The 24,643-nt window shown below is 38.8% G+C and overlaps 1 protein-coding gene across 1 annotated transcript in view; it reads right to left on the bottom strand.

Annotated features, from left to right (window-relative positions):
• Positions 1–24,643, bottom strand: part of EXT2 (exostosin glycosyltransferase 2) — a 151,790-nt gene that overhangs the window by 71,004 nt on the left and 56,143 nt on the right. The window contains exon 8 of the mRNA XM_002755201.7: positions 73–204. Coding sequence (XP_002755247.2) covers positions 73–204 — 132 coding nt within the window. The remainder of the gene's footprint in view (positions 1–72; positions 205–24,643) is intronic.

Below are 24,643 nucleotides of genomic sequence, written 5' to 3'. Positions count from 1 at the left end.
GCAGTACGTTTTCCTTCACCCACCCTGACAGCTGGACCATGCCTCATGTGGATAGCACTGGAATTCACTTACCACAGCAGGAGGGTCATTCCATTCTTCATAGGAGATGGCAGCATATGGATAGATCCGGTCATTGATAATCTGCAGGGTGGCCAGGGCAATGGCTTTTATTGACTGGAAGTACGCTTCCCAGAACCACCGGGCCTAGAAAGAAAACAATGCTGTTTTAAGTGAGCAAGCAAGTGAGACAGAGTGGGAAAGCTAGATGCTCTATCACAGTCAACTCTGGGTTTAGCTAATTCCTTTATTCCCAAAGTTGTGAGGGTGGAGGTGCCTAGGGCAAATGATCCCTGTGGTTCAAGCCAGCTCCTGCCAGAAGTTTGCATTTATCAAATGCAGTCAAAATAAAATGTTAGCAAGTGAAATGCACATTGGATTCAATTAAGATAGAAGATAAATTACGTGATGATGATACTATCCATGTGTTATAGCAGAGAAGTTTATAGTATTTAGTCTTATATAACATACACACAGTAAAGTGCACTAATCTTGTGTACAGCTAAATGAATTTTTATATATGCACATGCTCTTACAATTAGTAGCCAGATAAAGATACAGAATATTCCAGCATTCCAAAAGATTCTCTCATGCTATTTCCCAGTCAGTAGCTCACCCCTCTAAGAGTAGCCATTATGCTGATTATGACTGTGGTACCTGCTCTTGAATTTCATATTAATGGGCTCAAACAGCATTTACTCTTTTGTGTCTGACTTGTTTGGCTCAAACACTTATAAAATATCTAAGTCAGGTTATGGTATCAAGGTTATGCTGGCCTTATAAAAGGAGGTAGAAACTATTCTCTCTTTTTCTGTTCTTTGAGAACTTTTATGCAAGATCAGCATTGTTTCTTCTCTGAAAGGTTTTAGAGGAATTCCTCAAAGAAGTCATCTGGGCAAGGGTGTGGTTGGGTGGGTGGATGAGTGTGAGAGTGTGTGTGTGTGTGTGTGTGTGTGTGTGTGTGTGTGTGTGAAGATTCTAAATTATGGGTTCATTTTCTTTCACAGACATAGGCTTATGCATGGTTTCCAGTGTGTGTGTCAGTTTCATAAGTAGTGTTTTTCAAGGGATATGTTAGTTCCATCTAAATTGTTAAATTTATTGAAATAAAGCTATGCATTCACAGCCATTTAATACCTGTAGAATCTATTGTAATACATCTCTTTTCATTCCTGACACTGTTAATTTGTGTTTTCTCTTTGTACTTGTTCAGTCTTAGTAGAGCTTTATCAATTTTGTTCATCTTTATTTAAAAATTAACTTTTGGTTTTATTGATTTTCCACATCATACTTTTTTCTATTTTGCTAGTTTTTGTTCTTATTTTGTTATTTCTTTCTATTTTGGAGAAGTTTAATTAATTTTGCTTTAACTTCCTAAAATTAAAGTTTAGATCATTTATTTCAACCTTTCTTCATTTCAATATATGCATTTAAATTTATAAATTTCTTTCTATGTGTTATTTCAATGCTCCCCACACATTTACATATCATTTTAATTTGGGCAAAAAAGTTCTAATTTCCTTCATATATTGTTTAATTTCCAAATATTTTTATTTTTTCTATTTATCTTTCTGTTACTGATTTCTACTTTGATTGGACTTTGCACTGTGGTCAGAGAACGCATGTGATTTCAATACTTTGCAATTTACTTAAACTTGATTTATGGGCCAGCACATTGTTTATTTGATAAATGATCTATGTACACTTAAAAAATGTATATTCTGCAGTTGATGGGTATAATTTTGTTTAAGTATTCTATATCCTTATTGGTTTTTGTCTGCCTGTGTGTTTGTGTGGCTATGGATTGTATGAGGTGTGTGTGTATACTTATACACATATATATGTATGTATTTCAAGTTTATAAATATGTATGTCAAATTTTTACCCTCAAAGCTTGTTCCAAGCTTGTTTGTTACAAAAAGCATATACAGGTGGAGCATCCTAAATCCAAAAACCTTCAAATCTAAAGTGTTCCAAAATCCAAAACTTTTTGAGTGGTGACATAATGCTCAAAGGAAATGTTTACTGGGAGCATTTCAGAGTCTCTAAAATCTAAAAAAAATCTGAAATACTTCTGGTCGCAAGCATTTTGGATGAGGGCTAACCAATCTGTTACTGGGTTTTAATACATTATCTCATCCAAAAATATTTGGTTCCTAATTACAAATATAGTCCATTTACACTTAATTTACATTCTTTCTCACCTTTAGAATTGACCAAAAATTTTTATTATTATTCCACGTTTTTCTTCTTCATTTGGTTGTTATTTAGTCTTTTGTTATTGAGTAGCTTTCTTAGCAACTAAAGTAAGCATCATTGCTTTATTATATGATATCTCAAACTAACAATTTTATAATTTACCAGCTCTCTCCTATCTGCTGTGCTATGATTGCCATTTTTTCATCTACATATTTTAAATCCCACAAGACATCATTATTCTTTAAGTAAATTTTCACTATATATCTACCCTCTCTTTTCTTGATGCATATCTGAGCTTCCATCACAAATCATCTTGCTGCTAATTGAATAATTTATTTTGTTATTTATTTCACTGAAGAATTAGCAGATGACTCTCTGTTTTTATTTGTTTGAAAGCTTCTTTTTACCCAAATAATTTTTGAAGGATGATTTTGACAGGTAGAGAATTCTCGGTGAGCAATTATTTTCTTTCAGAACATGCAAGATATACTTCTATTACATTCTGGCTTCATCCAATTTTCACTGAAAAATCAGCTGTCAATCTTATTGGTGCACCTTTGAAGATAATATGCTTTTTATTTCTGACAGCATTTAAGCTTTCTCTGTCTTTGGCTTACAGTAGTTCAACTATGGCATGCCTAGGTATGGCCCTTTGTATTTATCTCACTAAGGATTGTAGAACTTCTTCAATTTATGATTTGATACTTTCCATTGATTTTCGAAAACTCTCAGCCAGTATTTTTTTAAATATTACTTCTGTCATACTCTCCGCTTCTGAGACTCCAAATATACATATATGTGAAATATATTTCACAATGTCTTCAATATATCTCATGTATCTCTTATTTTCTTTTCAATATTTTTTCTCTCTGTGCTTAATCTGGGTGTTTTCTACTAACTTTTCTTCTGATTCGATAATCTTCTATCCGTTTTTCTTTGGTGTTTAAACTGCTATTAAACCCATATATTAAATTTTTAATTTAATTTCTATATTTTTCAGTTCCAGAATTTCCATTTGACCTTGTAAAAAGTAGACTTCACATCTTTATTGAAAGTCTCCTGTTCCTCTGCTTTCTTGAACATAGTCAGTTCTTGACTAATAAACTCCAATATCTGAATCACCTGTGGATATCTTTCTACTCTCCTTTTTCTCTTCATTTTGGACATTTGGTCTCAATTTTAGAATGCTTCTTAATTTTTTACTGGATGGCAGACATTCTGTTTAAAAACTGTAGAGGTTCCGAATGATTCAGATGATCTTCCTCCTAAGAGTGTAACGTATTCTTCCGGCAGGTGTAAGAATATAGTCAGGCCATTTTAATCCTGTCAGAAGTCAGTTTCAAGTTGTGACAGGGCTAGCTTATTTCAGCTTTCCCTTAACACTCAAAGTGTGGTCCTTCTGAGGCCTCCAATTAAAGCCTGGGGTATTTGTATTTGCCAGGGCCTCTCTACCTTGGCAGGCCTTGAACACCAGCCTCTCACCAGCACTGTATATGGCTACTGAAACATTTGCACGGTTCACTACATTCCCAACTGCTGCTTTCTTTTTTTTGAGACGGAGTTTTGCTCTTGTTACCCAGGCTGGAGTGCAATAGCGCGATCTCGGCTCACCACAACCTCCGCCTCCTGGGTTCAGGCAATCCTCCTGCCTCAGCCTCCTGAGTAGCTGGGAATACAGGCACGCGCCACCATGCCCAGCTAATTTTTTGTATTTTTAGTAGAGACGGGGTTTCACCATGTTGACCAGGATGGTCTCGATCTCTTGACCTCGTGATCCACCCGCCTCGGCCTCCCAAAGTGCTGGGATTACAGGCTTGAGCCACTGCGCCAACTGCTGCTTTCTACAAGGATTCTCAGAGTCTTGCTCTGATCACGTGTATCTTAGGAGTTGGCAAACACCCCAAGGGAAGATTACAAGCATATTTTTCACTTTCTTCCTGGTGGTTTTCTTTCTCCTGGGATTTTGTGTTTCAGATCCCAAATACTTTAATAGCCTCTAACTCCAACCTCTAAGCCCCATAGGACTGCTGCTTTCTGCTGCGACAGGACCCCATACTCCTGGATAGAGAATTGGCAAGTACCCTCAGGGAAAATGCCAGAGTGACTATGTAGCTCAATTCCAAGTGCGTTCTTCCTCTCAGGAATGGTATTCCCTCAAATACTATGTTAACTGTTCTACAATGCCTATAAACAGTTGTTTTAAATAAGCTTGCATAATTTTTTTCCTCTTTTGGCAGGAACGTTGCTCCAATATCAGCTACTCTTTCCTGGCCCAATACAGTCTTTTGAAAGAAGGCAGTTTCTTATCCAAGCAGAGGTTAAACTCAGTTCCTAACAAAAGAAGATGCAAGCTAGTCTACATGACCTCTCCAGCTTCATTCAGATCTATGATTCCACTCAAAATCAGAGGATATTAGGATTTATGCAAGGGAATGAACATGTGAAAATTGGGGAAATTGGAAGGATAACCCAAAAGAGAGAAGAAAAAAGACACTTTCTAGTCTAGATGTGCTAACTTTGCTTGTTTCCTGGGCAAGTGTTCTATCTGTGAGTTAAAAGCCTAGGGAACTTGAGTTATGTAACGACTATCATCTCCACTAACTAAGGAGAAGGCAAAGCATGCACAATGACAATCTCTCCTACTCAAAGAAAAGCTGAAATACAGATTTAGCTTTCAAGGGTATCTGACTTTCTCAAGTTGTCCAATAGTCGGTCTTATGGGTACACAGCTGGCTGCCTCCCTGCTATTGCTTCTTAGATATGACCTATTCACTCCAATCTCAATCCTGCTTAAATTCATGTTATTGCTTTCTCTCCTATCATCCAGCCAAAATATTTACATTTTATGAGACCTGAAAGAACCCATCTTCCCTATGAAACCATTACTGGTCAGTTCTATTATCACCAATCTCCCTTTACTATGAAATTCCTTAGCCCTTACAACCTCTACCATACATGCTAGTTGCTATATACTGTTCTATACTTGTTTTTCTGTTGTTTCAGAGGATTACAATTTTCTCTCCAGCTAGAATGTGAGTTCCTTGGACATAGATATTGGCATTTAAAAAATCAGCATCCTTGCAAGTTGCAAGTGTTAGTGTTTACCTGCTGCAAAGCACTTTTATATTCATGTTTACCTGCTCTTCATAGCCAGCTTGTCACTTATTTGATACAGTTTCATTTTATAAGTGAGGAAACTAAGATACAAAGACATTAAGAAGCAGAATCGTGATTCAAATCCATGATTCCTAACTCTAAATTCAGACCTTTTTTTTTTTTAACCACATTCTAGAGTATTAAGAGCACCAGCACACAGCAAGTTTTAGAAATGGTCCTTTTTAAAGAAACTGAAAGGTGTAAAAATGTACAGAGCATGAAGCCAAACACAAATACACATACATCCTGAATATTTACCTCCTTATCTACCCAAATGGGTCTATCATCATCTATTCTTTTAAGTCATATTCAAATTAAACCACATTCCAAAGTTTCATGCTCACATGTAATCACAGTGGAGACAGCGGCTTTTGGGATTTATAGAAAACGATTGGTAAGAAATCCACCCAGGACACCAGCCAAAGGCACAAACGCACAACTGAACTTCTAATTTAAGATGTCTCAAATCATCTCACCCTGTCCACCAAATTGCAATTCACTCAGAAAGGAAGCAAGTTTTGCCAATAATCATAGCTCAAGTGTCTCAGCCTGGGGATAAGTGAACTTCTCAGGCTTAATTGTTTCTGCAGGACCTCTGTAATACCTTGAAATGTTTAGAAGGTATTATAATTTATAGCCCCACCAGGACTCAGTATAGCCTGCTTGTCCACAGAGAGGAAGGAGTTTTCAGCTATGTTGGCAATGTACGAAATCACCACTATTCTCATCCAGAGAGCAAATGCAAATGAGTGCTTATTAGGGTTTTTTCTCCCCTAAAACATGGCCCACATTTATAGCTATCTGAAAAGTGTGAATGAGGGATTCTTCAGCAGCTATGCAAATCCCCAGTCACTCTGAACTGTGGAAGGTACACAGTTGAAGAGTTATGTACGTTACAGATGAATAGGTCATACCAATAGAACCTTGAACAAAAAAGCATTTAAACTTTCTTGGTTAATCAGATTCCACTGTGGTTTTCTTTTTTAACATAAAACATGCAGATTTTAGAACATAAGAACTACAAAATCCCTGTGATACTTTCAAACATGAGAATTATAAAGCTCCTCTAGGGTAGGGTCTGGGCCAGCTTAAAACTATCATGGGCAAAATGGAACTTCAAATTGAAATTGCTATTTCAGTTTATACATCAATTAATGTGATTCGTTTCTTAATTTTCAGTAATGGAAAGGCAATAGGATTAGCAATAATAAGTGTTTAAGAGAAGCCAGTGTGGCACAGTGGAAAGAACAACAGTTATAGAGCATCTTGAGCAATTTTAAGATACTTAACCTCTCTGTGTTTTGAATCTGTAAGCTGGAGATCACACCACCTATCTCATGAAGATTCAATGAGAGGAGGTTTACGAAGTACCTCAGTGCTAATGCAGAATAGGTAGTTGGGAAACGTTAGCTCTCTCTCCAACATTTACATCCATCCTGTTCCCTTAGGATCTTTGTCGCTTACAACAGTTGGCAGTACGGTTTGGGGGTGAGAATGGGTGAAGGGGAAGAGGAAAGACAGAATAGGATCTCAGTGTCACAACTCCATTCATCTCGGTTCCTGATGACAGGGAAGAAATCCAACCCCCAGAGAGAAGAGTTGGATATAATAAAAATACATCAAGTGGGAGTATAATAGCATTTTATATCGAAAAGCACAGCAGTCAATAATATGTCCCTTCTAGATCAATCATGAAGTTTCTGAGAAAGAAGACAGTCCTTTTCCAGAAACTCCATGAGTGGGAATATGTCTGGTTTTGCTCACCACTGAACTCCTAGCACCTAACACAGCATCCGTTAAAGGGCAGGCAGCTCAACATTGGTGAAGGAACAAATCCATCTAACAACAGTCCCCCACAGGCACAAGGTAGGACAGGTACCACTGGCATTCTACGAAACTTTTCCAAATATTCAAGGTATCAGTCCATGAGGCTTAAGGGGAAAATGATTTTTTAATAATGGAATTATATCTTGTATACTAAATTTTAAAAAGTGAAAGATTAGGGGAGTGAATCTGAAGGAGAATAAGGAAAATCTATTCTTGGTTGAAACAGCAAGCCAGAGTAGGACTAAGAATGTCTTTTACGTTATGCTTGTATAGACTATGAGAGAGATAAACAACGTTTAAAACTGTACCATGTAAGTTTGCCACTTCAAAGTGGTCAGGAGGTCTGTCCAGTAGCACAGAGATTATATAAAAACCCTACCTAGCCCAAGAGTATCTGCATCCAATGATGGCTGGCTCTAATAAACCAGTCAACTTCAGACTGCCCTTTCAGTCAGAACCTCCTAAATGTGGCCTACGTCAATAGGCTTAATTTTGGTTTATTAAAGGATTTTTCTAATGAAACCCACAAAACAATAACCCAGCCAGCTATTCTTCTGTCCCAATTTCCAAGTGCTAATGCCATCCAAACATCTGGCAATGACATGTAACTATGGATTGGTCCTTGCCTAAATACTGCTGCATTTCCCCTCTCCTCACCCACTGGTTGGTCAAAACATAAACGATCCCCTTCTGCTTAGGATGGAGAAAGCCACAAAAGAACATGGAATCTACCAAAACAATGAGGAAAAGCCTACAAACATCAGAACTTTCCTTAGGCCCACGAGAGAGCTGTGTTCGTAAGGTAGTCAAGGGAATTAAATTTCAAAAGATAGCAAGCCTCTCCAAGGAGAGGTGAGACACACAAATTATTTCAGCTTTGGAAGAGCACTGGAGGAGGTGGCCTTCATAAAAGTAGCCAAAGAAAAAAGCTACAATTTTAACAATTCTCAAAATGAGCATGAGCCATCAGGACAGTTTAGAAGCTCTAGACACAAGGGGATCCACATTCACTCTCAGGTTCTCTTCTGCTGGATGTTTCTGAGGAAGAGGTGGATAAAACTCTGCCCACTTATTGCAGTTTTTGTCATCCAAAACAAAAGCCTCCAGAGTTAGGGGAGAGCTGGAAACCTTAGTATCCCGAGGATCCACTCCTTCCAGCCCTGAGTACACCACCACTGCCAGAGAAGGTGAAGCAAAAGCCCTCTGTTCCCAAAGGAGGGCAAAAACTCCCCTGACTCCACCAGAAGCCATGCAAAAAGTCTGCTGCTGTGGGAGAGACAGGATACCCTCCCACCACTAATCACAGGCAAAGGTATACTGCCTTGGCGGGAAGAGTAGAAGCAAAAGCCATCTGCTCCGGAAAGACAAGGGGGAACACCAGCTCAGGTCAGGATTCTTCACTGACACAAGACAGAGGTCCACTACCATTCAGGGAAGGGCAGGAAATTCTCCAGTCCAAGACCCTTCAAGAGGAAGTGCTGCCACCAGAGGAAAGAGCAGGAATGCAGAGAAAGACTCACCCCCAAGGCCCCCCAGCAAAAGGCCCCAAGACAGAGGCTGGATTAGGGGAACAGAAAATCCCACTGCCCCCACCATGAACCTAGCACCAAGTACAAGCAACAGCAGTCTACACCAAGGGAGGAACAAGAGAAGAAAGGTGGCGGGTTGAGTTTACTGAGAGAGGGCTGGGCAGGAACTCTGAGAAGTACTCCAGGAGGCTGGGCCCTCATGCTAAGTACAAGGTAGCAGCCACCAAGCCCTGGGAGCACTTGAAGTCTGTGGCACACTGATGGCCACCCCAGCCATGAATCAGCTCAAACCTATCCCCAATTACTGAGTAGACTAAGTCAGCCTCCCACACTAAGGACCTGACAGAAAAAGAGGTGTGCTCATTTCTGATCATGATATTTAAGTAGGTCTCTTCTGTTTATCTATACAGAAAACCTACCTTTCAATCAAGAATTTCCAGAAACAAAAAAGAAGAGAAAATAACCCACCGACATAAAATAAAGCTTTCAACAGAAACTAACTCAAAGATGGCCAAGATGATGAACTATTAGACAAGGACTTTAACTATAATTAATATGTTCAAGGATCTAGTGAAAAAGGTAGACAACTTGCAGGAACATATGGGAATTTTTGGTAGAGAGAGATGGATAATATAAAAAATAGTCAAATAAAAATGCTAGAAGTGAATAAACAATATTATAAATGAAGAATTTCTTTGACAGGCTTAGCACACTACATAGAGCCAAGAAAAGAAAGAGAGAGCTTGAAGGCAGAAGAATAGAAATTATCCAAACTGAAACACAAGGAGAAAAAAGAGGAGAAAAACCCCAAAACACGGTACTCGAGAACTGTAGGACGATATCAAATACTCTAATATACCTATAACTATAGTCCCAGAAAAGGAAAGAGAGGAAAGCAGAGAACAAGGCAGCAGATGTATCTAAAGGAACAAGAGCTAAGAATTTTCCAAAAGTAATGAGAAAACAACAAAACACAGAACTCAAAACCTCAGAGAACCAAGACAGATTAAATAAAGCACTCACTTGCTCCCTCAAGAAGTTTAAGAAACAGCTTCACTGTTAAAAACACCAATCTTCTCCTTCTTAGCAAATGAGGAGATTCAAGAGATCTGACCTACAGGAAACTTTCTCTTAACACACTAATGTTGACAGAACCATTTATTTCAGGTGAAGAGCTGGAAACTATTTCCATGCATCATGGATTTATTTTTCAAAGCTGTGCCTGAAGATCAGCCTAAAAACTTCCAAAGAGATTCTAAGCCTTTCCAAATATATGTGTCAAAGCCTAATTATTCCTTTTCATTTGTTTGCTTTAACAAAATAAAAGCAATGAGTATTCCTAACTTTCCAAAGCCCTGTGTCCAACAGGCTCTTCCGTGCTCACTGGTCTTTTTGACAACACAGGAACAGGGAGTCTCGTGCCCTTCCTGGACGACCTCACAATAGTCTGAAGGTCCCAGAGATAGGGTCTAACAATCTTCATCTGACAGCTCAAAAAGCTCAATAATGAGGCCAAAATATAACCCAAGCATCCTTATTTTTAGTTTAGAATTACTGTAAGCAAGATTTTTTTGTTTCTTCTTTTACATACTCCACATTCAAAAATATAAGAGTTACCTGACAACTTACTTAAAATTAGAGGGGAAAAACTATCAGCAAAACCCCTGAAAGGCACTTCTTATGAACTGGAGGTTTCTGTAGACATTTACTATGCCCATGTTACCAGTTTCTCCCGAAGGGCAGAGGAAGTTTCCAAACATCTGATATACCTTTAACTCAGAAATTCAGCAAACAGCAATTAATAGAACTTAGTTTCTTAACATAAAAAGGGATTTTGAAGCAAAAAGATTAATATACCTGAGACTTATTCATGTACTATCCATTTTCCTTACGTGAAATATTTATTTTGTTAATTTAGTTACATGTAAAACACCTTGCCGCATAAAACATGAGACTACTTTTTTTCACTTCCTTATTCATGAAGCTGTTTTATTTGCCTTCTCCACATGCAATTCCTGAAAACCCTTTTCTATTAATCCAGTACATTTTCCCAGCCCCCCCATCTTCACCTCTCAGTTATATAAAGACTACTTTAGGAACCTACAGATATGGCATTAGCTGCAAGTTTATACAAAGCCACAGCCAGTGGTTCACCTAACAGCAGCAGAATTCATTTTATAAATTTTTGATAGGTGTAAATATTTTTCTGTTTCTTTGCCATGCAAAGTAGTAACTGCTTTCTCAAGCAATTCTCCTACCTTAGCCTCCCGAGTATCTGGGATTATAGGCGTCTGTCACAATGCCCAGCTAATTTTTCTATTTTTAAGTAGAGATGGGGTTTCACCGTGTTGGCCAGGCTGGTCTCAAATTCCAGACCTCAGGTGATCTGCCAACCTTGGCCTCCCAAACTACTGGGATTACTGGCATGAGCCACCATGCCACGCTGGTAATTGCCTTTTTTTTTTTTTTTGAGACGGAGTTTCGCTCTTGTTACCCAGGCTGGAGTGCAATGGCCTAATCTCGGCTCACTGCAACCTCCGCCTCCTGGGTTCAGGCAATTCTCCTGCCTCAGCCTCCTGAATAGCCGGGATTACAGGCACGTGCCACCATGCCCAGCTAATTTTTTGTATTTTTAGTAGAGACGGGGTTTCACCATGTTGACCAGGATGGTCTCGATCTCTTGACCTCATGATCCACCCGCCTCGGCCTCCCAAAGTGCTGGGATTACAGGCTTGAGCCACTGCGCCCGGCCCTAGTAATTGCTTTTTTAACTTTGTATTTTGAAATACTTTCAGACTTAGTGAACAGTTGCAATAGCAGTTCAGAGAGTTCTCAAATATTTGGACTGTCCCTCATCCAGCTTCTCCTCATGTTAACACCTTACATCACCATGGTACAATTATCAAAACTAAGAGGTTAACATCAGTAACAACTCTGTTAACTAAATGACAAACTCTTTTTTCCTTCTCCAGATCCCAGTTTTCTCCTACTGTCCTTTTTCTGTTCCAGGATCTAATTCAGGACACCACACTGCATTTACTTGTCATATCAGCTCAGTCTCCTCTAATCAGTGACAGTTTCTCAGTCTTTCTGTGTCTTTCATGACCTTGACAGAGTTGAACAGTACTGGTCAGGATTTTCATAGAAAGTCCCTCAATTTGGGTTTATCTGATGCTTTCTACTTATTAGATTGAGGTTATAGATTTTAGAGAATACTGCAGAGATGATGTACCCTTCTCTTTACATCCCATCAGGGGACACATGCTACCAATATGACGTATTACAAGTAATGTTAACCTTGCTCGCATAGTTAAGGGGAGTTCTGCCAGGTTTCTCCACTGTCAAATTACTACTGTTCTCTTCCCATAGTCTACGCTCCTTAGAAGCAAGTCACTATGCTCAGTAATGAAGCTGAAAGGAAGAGTAATGAGGCTTCACTTCCTGGAGGAAGAAATATCAAAGAATTTAGCATACTATTTTTAATGTGCTTTGAAAGGATTAAAAACTATGAAATTGTATTCAATGAATATTACTTTTTTTTTAAGAGCCAGGGTCTTGCTCTGTTGCCCAGACTGGAGTAAAGTGGCTGTTCCCAGGCACGATCATTGCACACTAAAGCCTTGAACTCCCAGGTTTAGGTGAATCTCCTGTCTTAGCCTCCTAAGCAGCTATGATTACAGGTGCGTGCCATTGATCCTGGCTTACAATTGTTTTAACATATATAAAGTATGGCATTCTGTCAAAATCTTTAAACTTACAGAGATTTGTGGCTGGAGATAAATATTTAAATGTTTTCTTTCCTTAGTAATAAGTTCACTCCAATTAAAATATCTGACATTTGCCCTAAATGTTAAGTTGAAGCTGATAACATATCTCATCAATTTAAGAGAAAAGTATATAGCCACTTTTTATTTTTAAAATCTTAGAGATGAAATCTACTGACACTTCAGATATTTCTGAAATTCCAACCGCTTCTAATCCTACAATTTAATTTTATCCTGCTATATACACCAAATTACCTTACAAAAATAAAGCAAGCATCCAACTTAATATGGAAAATGAAACAAATCCAATAAAATCAGTAAAAGTAATTAATGAATAAGGAAAAAGTAAAAGAAAACAAATGTAAAAAATAATCCAAGAGCTTTTTTCCGTAGATTGGCTGTGAAGGAAACCCTAAAGAATCAACTAAAAATGATCAGAACTAACAAGCAAGTTTAGTAAATTAGCTAGCTACAAAAGAACTTGTTAAGTAAATAACTAAAACAAAAACCCAGACCCTTATATCCCAGCCATACCCATGAAATTTTACATACACACAGTCAGTAGCAGAGCTCTTCCCTTACCCCAGCTTCTCACAGTCCAGATTATTCTTCATCCAAAATCCATTACCTCTTTCATCTTTACTCAAAGACATTCAAGATCCTTCAAAATCTGTTGCACTTAACATATCTAAACTTCTCGCCCACCCATGCTTCTGCTAGTCTAGGCAAGTCACTTCTTCCACTGGCTCCCACACACATAATCATTACTTTGTTCATTGTGTTCCCTTCTTCTGGAATGCCATCTTCATACTCTTCTATCTACTAAAATCCTGTCTGGGGGTTTCTGGTTTTCAGTCTGGCACTTAATAAGCTTAGAAGTCACCACCCTGTACAAACACAAGTAAAAGGCTGATGGGAAGAAATCAACAGCTTTTCTCCAATCGATCTGGCAAATGAGGTCACGTGGCAAACAGCTGCCTTGAAAACCGAAGAGACAGGCAGGTGAATAGAGAGAATCACAACTTACTGGAGCAGAAATCTCTCTAGGAACCAGTGCCAGGGTAGGAAAACCTTAACTTCAATTGACAAATTGCTAGAGACTCAGTGTGGACAAGTCTGAGAATTAAAAAAACTCCAGGGAAACCCGGTCAGGGAGGGAGATGGGGATGTTCCCAGACTTTGAGAGTTTTACCTCCAGAAGTTATTCAACCAGGTTCTCACAGAGAATACTACAGAACAATCGGTTGGTGCTTCTGGAAAGGGGACGGGAAAGTAACCATTCTGAAAAACACCAGAGCATTCTGTTCTTAACAAGGTTTGCCCTCAGGAGAAACTATTTCACAAGAGCCTAACCTGTTAGGGTTTTATCAGAGCCTATCCTATCAGGGGAAAGGAAATATCCAACTCCAGCTGGCTGTAGCCTTCCACATAAAAGAGGGGAAATATCCAACTCTAGTCAGTCCCCTGTAGCCATCCTGTCCCACCTAAGCAAGGTTGAGGAAAAACAGAAGTATTTGTGAAGTTCACAGTCCAGGCCTTCCCCGACACAATACCACCATACCATTAAAGGCCTATTTCCCAGAGTTCCTTTTACCCAGTACATCATGTCCAGAGTTCAACAAAGAATTACAAGGCATGCTAAAAAGCAAAAACACAGTTTGAAGTGACCAAGCAAGCATCAAAACCAGAATGAGATATGGCAGAGATGTTGATATTACCAGAAAAGAAATTTAAAACAATTGGCCAGGCGTGGTGGCTCACGCCTGTAATCCCAGCACTTCGAGAGGCCAAGGCATATAGATCACAAGGTCAAGAGTTCAAGACCAGCCTGGCCAACGTGGTAAAACCCCATCTCTACTAAAAATACAAAAAATTAGCCAGGCGTAGTGGCACATACCTATATTCCCAGCTACTCAGGAGGCTGAGGCCAAGAACTACTTGAACCTGGGAGGCAGAGGTTGCAGTGAGCCGAGATCGTATCACTGCACTCTAGGCTGGGGCAACAAAGCAAGACTGTGTCTCAAAAAGAAAAAAATGTAAAACAATTATGATTAATATGTTAGAGGTTCTAATGCACAAAGCAGACAACATGCAAGAACAGATAAATAATGAAAGCAGAGGGATGAAAATGCTAAGAATAACAAAGAAATGAACACACCATAATGACAATGAAGGTGGGCTCATTATTAAACTGGATACCACTGAGGAAAGCATCTCTGAACTTAAGGATATTATAACAGTAACTTCCAAACCTGAAAAGCAAAGAAAAAAAAAAAAAACTAAAAAAAGACAAACAGAATCTCCAACAACTACAAAAGGTATAAATACATGCAATGAAAATATCAGAAGCAGACGAAACAGAGAAAGAAACAGAAGCAATATGTGAAGCAATAATGACTGAGAATTTTACCAAATTAATATCAAGATACCAAACTACAGATCCAAGAAGCTCAGAGAACAAGCAGAATAAATGAAAAAACAAAACAAAAGGGAAAAAAAAAACCTAAAAACTTAAAAAACCCAGAAAACCAAAACTCCACACCTGGCATATCATATTTAAACTTCAGAACATCAAACATAAAGAAAACAAAATCTCTAAAGAAGCCAGGGGTGGGGGAAAACACCTTACCTACAAGAGAAGCAAGGATAAGAATTTCATCTGACTTCTCCTTAGAAACTAGAAGAAAGTGGAGTGAAATATTTAAAGTGTTGAGGGAAAAAAAACACACACTTAAGAATTCTGTACCCTGCAAAATTATCCCCAAAAGTAGAGGAGAAATAAATATTTTCCTGGAAAACAAACTGAGGAAATTTGTTGTCAATAGTCTTGCCTTGCAAGAAATGTTAACAGCTCTTCAGAAAGAAGGAAAATGATATATGTCAGGAACTCAGATCTATATACGAAAAGAAAGAACATCAGAGAAAAAGCAAAGGTCAAATAAAATGTTTTTTTAAATTCTTACTATTTTGAAAAGAATTTTCCTCTGAGCAGCAGGTCTCAATAGTAGGCTTAAAATATTCATAAACCACTATTAACAGATATGATGTCATCCAGGCTTTGCTGTCACATTTACAGAACAAATAACAGTTTGTTCCAGCTTATCACAGCAACACGGTATTTGATTATATATGCTTGTCTGTGTGAATACATATATACATATATAAAGGTTTCATAAACTTGTTTATAAGTAAAATGAATTACAGCAGTGATCCTACAAGGGATAGGAAAGAAGAATTAGGAAGGTTTCATTATTATAAGGTACTTGTACAACCTGGAAGCCATATGGTGTTACTTGAAACTAGAATTGGATTAGCTGTAATTGTATAGTGCAAATTCTAGGGCAACAACTAAAAAAACGGTTTTTAAAAAGTAAAACAGATATGTTAAGAAAGAAGACAAAACGGAATCATATAAAATGCTCAATCAAAACTACAAAAATGCCAGACATGGTGGTATGCCCTTGTAGTCCTAGCTACTTGGGAGGCTGAGGCAGAAGACTGCTTGAATTCAGGAGATGAAGACCAGCCTGGCCAACATAGCAAGACACCATTTCTTAAAAACCACACACACAACAGGCAGAAAAAGAGTAGAAGAAGAACATGAAAATGGAAACAAAGGAAAAGGGCAACAAAAGGAAAACAGTAACAAATATGGTAGATATTAATCCAACTATAACAATAATAACTTTGAATGTCAATAGTCTAAATGGATCAATTAAAAGACAGACACATCAGCATGTATCAAAAAACAAGACCCAACTATATGTTGTCTAGAAGAAGCACACTTTAAATATACAGGTACACATAGATTAAAAGTAAATAGATGGAGAAGGACATACCATGGTTACACTCATCAAAAAAGAGGAATAGCTATATCGACTTCAGACAAAGCAGATTTCACAGCAAAGAAAATTATCAGGGATAAAGAGAGGCAATATACATGATAAAGAAGTCAATTCTCCAAGAAGACACAACAATCTTTGACATGTATGCACGTGCCTAACAATAAAGCTCCAAAATATGTGAGGCAAAAACTGACAGAACTGCAAGAAGAAATACAGACATACTTGAGATACTGCAGTTTTTGGTCCACATTTCACAATAAGGTAAATATTGCAATAAAGCAAGGCACACTTTTTTATGTGTTTCCCAGTGCATATAACAGTTATGTTTATACTGTATGCAAGTATGCAACAGCATTACATCTAAAAAGACAATGTATAGATCTTAATTTAAAATACTTCTGTGTTAAAAAATGCTAATGATCATCTGATCCTTCAATGAGTCATAATCTTTTTGCTGGTGGAGAAACTTGCCTCAACATTGACAGCTGCTAACTAATCAGGGTGGTAGTTGCTGAAGGATGGGGTGACTCTGGCAATTTCTGAAGATCAAATAATAATGAAGTTTGCTGCATCAACTGACTCTTCCTTTCATCTGCAGCACGTGATGGTGTTTGATAGCACTTTGCCCAGAGTAGAACTTCTTTTGAAATTTCAGGCAATCTTCTCAAACCCTGAAACTGCTTTATCAGCTACATCTATATAATATTCTAAATCACTGTTGTCATTTCAATGATGTTCATAGCATCTTTACCTGGAGTAGATGCCATCTCAAGAGACCACTTTCTTTGCTCATGCATAAGAAGCAACTCCTCATCCATTCAAGTTTGATCATGAGATTGCGGTAATTCAGCCACATTTTCAGGCTCCACTTCTAATGGCAGTTTTCTTGCTATTTCACCACATCTGCATTTACTTTCTTTACTGAAGTCTGCAACCCCTGTAAGTCATCCATGAATGTTGGGATCAAGTTGTTCAAACTCCTGTTAATGTTGATATTTTGACCTCTACCCATGAATCATGAATGTTCTTAATAGCATCTAGAATAGTAACTTCTTGCCAAATGGTTTTTAATTTACTTTGCCTAAATCCATCAGAGGAATTGCTATATATGCCAGCTATAGCCTTACAAAATGTATTTCTTAAATAAGATGACTTGAAAGTCAAAATTACCCCCTGACCTATGGGCTGTAGAATGGATGTTAGCAGGCATGAAAACATTCGTCTCCTTGTACATCTTCATCAAGCTCTTGGGTGGCTTGATGCATTGTCAATGAGCAGTAATATTTTGAAAGAAATCTTTTTCTAAGCAGTGGATCTCAACAGTGGGCTTAAAATACTCAGTAAACCACGCTATAAACAGACGTGCTGTCATCCAGGCTTTGTTCCATTTATAAAGCACAGGCAGAGTAGATTTAGTATAATTCTTAAAGACCCTAGAATCTTCAGAATGGTAAATGACCACTGCCTTCAACTTAAACTTAGCAGGTGCATTAGCTCCTAACAAGAGGACTACCCTGTCTTTTGAAGCACTAACTTCTCCTCTCTAGCTGTGAAAGACCTAGAGGAAATCTTCCTTCAATAGGAGCCTTTCATCTACATTAAAACTCCATTTAATGTAGCTACCATTTCCCATGATCTTAGCTACAGCTTCTGCATAATTTGCTGCAGCTTCTCCCTCTGCACTTGCTGCTTCGCCGTATACTTTTACATTATGAAGACAGCTTCTTTTCTTAAACCTCATGAACAAAACTCTGTTACATTCACATTTTTCTTCTGCAGCTTCCTCACCTCTCTCAGCCTTCACAGAATTGAAGAGAGTTAGGACCTTGCTCTGGATTAGGCTGTGGCTTAAAGGAAAGATAAGGATGGTTTAATCTTCTATCTAGACCACTAAAATGTTCTACTTATCAGCAATCAGGCTATTTAACTTTCTTACCATTCATGTGTTCACTGCAATCATACTTTTAATTTTCCTTTGCATTCACAACTTGACTAACTGGTGCTAGAGGCCTAGCTTTCAGCCTGTTTCAGCTTTCAATATGCCTTCCTCATTAAGCTTAATCATTTCTAGCTTTTGACTTAAAGTGAGAGACATGCAACTCTTTCTTTCACTTCAACACTTGAGGTCATTATACGGTGTTTGATTGGCCTAAATTCAATTTTATTGTGTCTCAAGGAATAGGGAGGCCCAAGGAGAGGGTGAAATGAGAAATGGCTGATTGTTGGAGCAGTCAGAATATACACAACATTTCTCAATTAAGTTTACCATTTTAATATGGGCATGGTTCATAGTGCCCCGAAACAATTACAATAGTAACATCAAAGATCACTGATCACGGAGCATTATAACAGATATAATAATAACAAAAAGTTTGAACTGCTGTAAGAATTACCAAAATTTTTGACACAGAGACATGAAGTGAGTACATGTTTTTTGGAAAATGGCACCAACAGACTTGATTGATACAGGCCACAGGCCTTTAATTTGTAAAAGTGCAATAAAGCTAAGCACAATAAAACAAAGTATGCCTGTAGATGAATCCACTATTATAGATGAAGACTTCAGTATTTCTCTATATCCGTAATGGACAGATACAGCAAGCAGAAAATCAGTAAGGACATATTTGAACTCAACGACACCATCAATCAACTGGATACAGTGGACATCTACAGGCTACTTCACCCAAAACATCAAAATAAATATTCTTCTAAAGCTCACATAGAACATTCACTAAAATAAACCACATTGTGGGCCACAGAATACATCTTAACAGATTTGAAAGAACAGAAATTATACAATGCCTGCCCTCAGATCACAGTAGAATTAAACTAGAAATAGTAACAAACAATAGCCAGAAAAATCCCAACAAACGTGTACAGTAAAGTTCTCCAGATGACGTTAGACAGATCAAGTTCTCCCCCTTTTTCACTTATGGTTCTGAAGAATAACTGTAGAATGTGCTGGGAATGTAATATCTCAGGATAAAAGGGAACTCATCAGAACAGCCTAGGCTCTGTTCCAGTCTCTCTTAGAAACAAGATATGTCTGTTCAACATTTGAGCCCAGTATGTCATGTTCCCCCTGGGGTATAAAACCCAGAGTAGGCTGCTTTCTGGGATCCCTCAGTTGCAGTGCAAGTGAGACACATGCCGCCAAGATTCCATTCACCCTGGGAGCTTTCCTCAGCCTTAGGGCACAAGCTCACAGTGAATCCCTAGGCTTCTGTTGTTCCTTGCTGCCTATCTGTAAGTAATGAACCCCCTTCACAAAATATGTGCATGAGTGTTCTGTCTCAGCTGACTCAGATGTAGCCCAAGGTGTAGTGAGCTGAAGTAGTGACCAGTGCATAGTGAAACTGCTTCACAACCTGGAGATTAAGCAACACGATTCTAACAAATGGATCAAAGAAAAAACCTAAAGAGAAATACTTTAAAATGAGAAACCAAATAAAAATAAAAACACTACTTATTGAAATGTATAGGATGCAGCAAGAACAGTGCTTAGAGGAATATTTATAGAATAAAATGCATATATTAGAAAAGAAGATCTAAAATGAATCATCTAAGTGACACCCTTAGAAAACTAGAAAATGAAAAGCTAATTAAATCCAATGTAACCAGAAAAGAAATAATAAAAATTAGAGCAGAAATTGATGAAACCAAAAACAGGAAATAGCAAAAAACCAATGAAACCAAAAGTTGGTTCCTTTAAAAGATCAATAAAATCAATAAGCCTCTAGCCAGACTAACTGGCTAGAGAAAAAAAGAAAAGAAAGACAAAAAAGAAGAAAAAGAGAGAGAACACAAATTATTAACATCAGAAAGGAAAGGCAGGACATCCCTATTGCTCCTACGGACATTAAAGGAATAGTAAATATTGTGATATATCTGGATAGACTCAATTTCTTGAAAGACACTATCTGCCAAAACTCACACAAGAACAAACACAATGTGAATGGGCCTATATCTAGTTAAAACATTCAATTGATACTTAGTAACCTTCAAAAACAGAAAGTACCATGCCCAGGTGGGTACACTGGTAAATTCTACCAAACATTTAAGGAGGAAATCATACCTATTCTCTACAATCTTTTTCAGAAGATAGAGGCAGGGGAAATACTAACTCATTCTATGAGGCCAGCATTACCTTAATAGGAAAACTACACACTGACATTAAAAGAAAAATAAAAAGGTAGAACAAGATGGATGAACAGAACCCTCCAGTGATCACCCCAACTGCGAGAACATCGAATTGAATATCCACACAAGAAAGCACTATCATAAGAATCAAACATCAGATGAGCAATCACAGTATGTGGTTTTAACATCATATTAAAAAAACAAGGACTGAAGAGGGTAGAAAAGATCATCTCAAATTGCCAACACCGCCCCCTCCCATCTTCTGGCAGCACAGTGTGCTGCAGAGAGAATCTGGGTGCTTAGGGGACAGAGAATGCAATGATTGTGGGACTGCATTCGAATTCACTGCTGCCCTGTCACCGTGGAAATCAACAAGGTGCAGAATTCAGTCGGCATCCATGGAGGAAGCATTTAGATCAGCCTTACCTAGAGGAGTATTGCCCATCCTAATGGTAGGAACCTGAGTTCTGGTTAATGGCTAAAGTGCTCTAGGGTCCTAAGTAAACTTGAAAGGCAGTCTAGGCCACAAGGATGGCAATTCCTGGGCAAGTCTGGGCTCAACAGCAATTTCTGGGCAAGTCTGGGCTCAGAACCAGTGGACTATGTAGGCCACTATGTATGTGGCCTCCATATATACACCAGCTGGGGCAGCAAAGTGAGTGCTTGTGTTACCGCACCCCCAGCCTTAGGCATTGCAGCTCACAGCACCAGGAGAAACTTCTTCCTTCCACTTGAGGAGAGCAGAGGGGACAATAAAGAGGACTTCATCTTACAACTTGGATACCAGCTCAACCACAGCAGAACAGGGCAGCAGGCAGAGTCCTGAAGCCCTCATTCCAGGCCTTATATCTAGACACACACTGGGCTAGAAGGAAACTCACTGCCTTGAAGAGAAGGGCCCGATGCTGGCAGGATTCAAAATCTGCTGACTTAAGACCACTAGGCCCTGAATAAATATCAGTGGTACATAGGCAGTTCTCATTGTGGGCCCTGGGTAAAACTCAGGGCTGTGTTGGCTTCAGCACATTCACAGCTGTGGTGATCACTGGGAGAGATTCCTTCTGTTCAGGAAAAGGAGAGAAAAAGGGACTTTGTTTTGCAGTTTGAGGACCAGCTTGGCCATAGCAGGGTAGAATACCAAGTGGACTCCTGGGATCCCTGATCCCAGGCCCTGGCTCCCAGATGGAACTTCTAGACTCACCCTGGGCCAGAGAGGAGAGCTGCCCTGAAGGGAGAGACTGAGGCCTGAGTGCATTCAACACAAGCTAACTGAAGAGTTCTTGGGCCTTGACTGAACATCGGCCAGTAGCCAGGCTGTACTTGCCATGGGCCTGGGGCAGTGGTGGCCATGAGGAGAGACTTCTTCTACACGTGGAGAGGAGAGGGAAAAATGGGAAGGACATGCAGCCTGGGTGCCAAGCTCAGCCATAGTAGAAGAGGGAACCAAGTAGATTCCTAAGGTTCCCAACTCCAAGCCCTGGCTCACAGATGGCATTTCCGGTCATGACTTGGGCCAGTGGTGAGCCTGCTGCCCTGCAGAGGACATAAGCCTGAATGGATCTGCTACCTACTCACTGAAGAGCCCTTGGAGCCTGAGTAAACATCAGGAGCAGCCAGGCCGTGGTCACTGCGGGCCCTGGGCGAGATCAAGTGCTGTGCTGGCTTTGGATCTGATCCCGCACAGTCCAAGCAGCAGTGACCACAGGAGTGCCTGTGTCACCCATTCCTCAGCTCCAGGCAGCTCAGCACAGAGAAAGAGACTCCGTTTGTTAGAGAGAAAGTAAGAAAAGAGAACAAGAGTCTCTGCCTGGTACCCAGAGAATTCTTCTAGATCTTACCCAGGGCCACCAAGGCTGGACCTTCATGAGTCTATAAGACTCACAGTACTGGGCTTGGAGTGCTACTCCCAATGCAGATACAGCTGCAGTGACCAAAGACTGAGATCACAATACTCAATTTCCTTTGAGTACTTAGAAAGTCTTCCTAAGTCTGGGCATAAACAAGCCCAGACTGCGGAAACTACAATAAATGCCTACCTCTTCAATGCCTAGACATTGATAAACATCCACAAGCATCAAGAACATCCAGGAAAACATGACCTAGCCAAATGAACTAAATGAGTCATCAGTGACCAATCCTGGAGTGACGAGACATGTGACCTTTCAGACAGAGAATTCAAATTTGCTCTTTTGAGGAAGCTAAAGGAAATTCAAGACAACACAGAGAAGGAATTCAGAATCCTAGCAGATAAATTTAACAAAGGAGATTAAAATAATTTTTAAAAATCAAGCAGAAATTCTAGAGCTAAAAAATTCAATTGACAAACTGAAGAATACATCAGCCTCTCAACAGCAGAACTGATCAAGCAAAAGAATTAGTGAGCTTGAAAACACAGAGACGGGGGAGACAAAAGAAAAAGGAATAAGAATGAAGCATCGCTACAAGATTTATAAAATAGCTTCAAAAGAGCGAATCTAAGAGGTTTTGGTCTTGAAGAGGTGGAAAGAGAGATCGAGGTAGAAAGTTTATGCAAAAGGATAATTTGCATAAGAGAATTTTCCAAACCTACAGAAAGGTATCAATATTTAAGTATAAGAAGGTTATAGAACAGCAAGCAGATTTAACCCTATAGAAGACTATCTCAAGGCATTTAATAATCAAACCCCCAAAGGTCAAGAAAAAAGGAAGGATCCTAAAAGCAGTAAGAGAAAAGAAACAAGTAACATATAAAGGAGCTCCAATACACCTAGCAGCAGACTTTTCAGTGTAAACCTTATAGGCCAAGAGAAACTGACATGACATATTTGAAGTGCCAGAGGAAAAAACCTTTTATCCTGGAATATTATACCTGGCAAAAATGTTCTTCAAATGTAAAGGAGGACTACTTTCCCAGACAAACAAAGGCTGAGGGATTTCATCAACACTTAGACCTGTCCTATAAGAAATGCTAAAGAGTTCTTCAGAAACCCCATCTCTACTAAAAATACAAAAATTAGCTGGGCATGGTGGCACGTGCCTGTAGTCCCAGCTACTCGGGAGGCTGAGGCAGAATTGCTTGAACCCAGGAGGCGGAGGTTGCGGTGAGCCAAGATCGCGCCATTGCACTCCAGCCTGGGTAACAAGAGAGAAACTCCGTCTCCAAAAAAAAAAAGAGCTCTTCAAACTGAAAGAAAAGGATGTTAACAAGCAATAAGAAATCATCTGAAGGCACAAAACTCACAGGTAATAAAGTACTCAGACACACACAGCATAGTATAACACAATAATTATGTTGTGTAAACTATTCATATATTGTGCAGAAAGACTCAAAGATGAACCTATCAAAAATAATTACAACAGTTTTTCAAGACATAGGTAGTATCATAAAATACAAATAAAAACAAAATGTTAATAGGTAGGGAGGAGTGAAGTTAAAGTGTAGAGTTTTCCTTAGTTTCTCTTTGCTTGTTAGCTTGTTTTGCAATCAGTGTTGTCATCAGTTTAAAATAATGGATTATGAAATGTTATTTGTAAGCCTCATGGTAACCTCAAATTAAAAAAAAAACTGCGACAGATACACAAAAAATAGAAAGGCAGAAATTAAAATGAGAAAATCACCTTCACAAAAAGGAAGGCAGGACAGAAGCAAGGAAAAATAAGAAGATCACAAAACAATCAGGAAACAAACAAAATGGCAGGAATAAGTCCTTAACTTATCAATAATAACATGGAATGAATAAGAATGAAACTACATACCTATCTCTCACTATATACAAAAATCAAATCAAAATGGACTAAAGACTTAAATCTAAGACCTCAAACTATGAAACTATCCCAAGAAAACACTAGGGAAACTGTCCGGGACATTGGTCTGGGCAAAGATCTCTTTCTTGAGTAACACCTGCAAAGCACAGGCAACCGAAAGGGCAAATGGGATCACAGAGTTAAAAAGTTCTGCACAGCAAAGGAAACAATCAACAAAGTGAAGAGACAACCAAGAGAATGGGAGAAAATATCTGTAAACTATCCATCTGACAAGGGGATTAATAACCAGAATATATAAGGAGCTCCAACAACTCAATAGGGAAAAAAAATCTGATTTAAAAATGGGCAAAATTAAGTCATGGTGTTAACATGACATGAAAAG

The sequence above is a fragment of the Callithrix jacchus genome, chromosome 10 (genome assembly GCF_049354715.1).
Source record: "Callithrix jacchus isolate 240 chromosome 10, calJac240_pri, whole genome shotgun sequence".
In the NCBI taxonomy this organism is placed as follows: domain Eukaryota; kingdom Metazoa; phylum Chordata; class Mammalia; order Primates; family Cebidae; genus Callithrix; species Callithrix jacchus.
The sequence above is the reverse complement of the archived record's forward strand: the minus strand, read 5'-3'. Positions and strand labels throughout refer to the sequence as shown.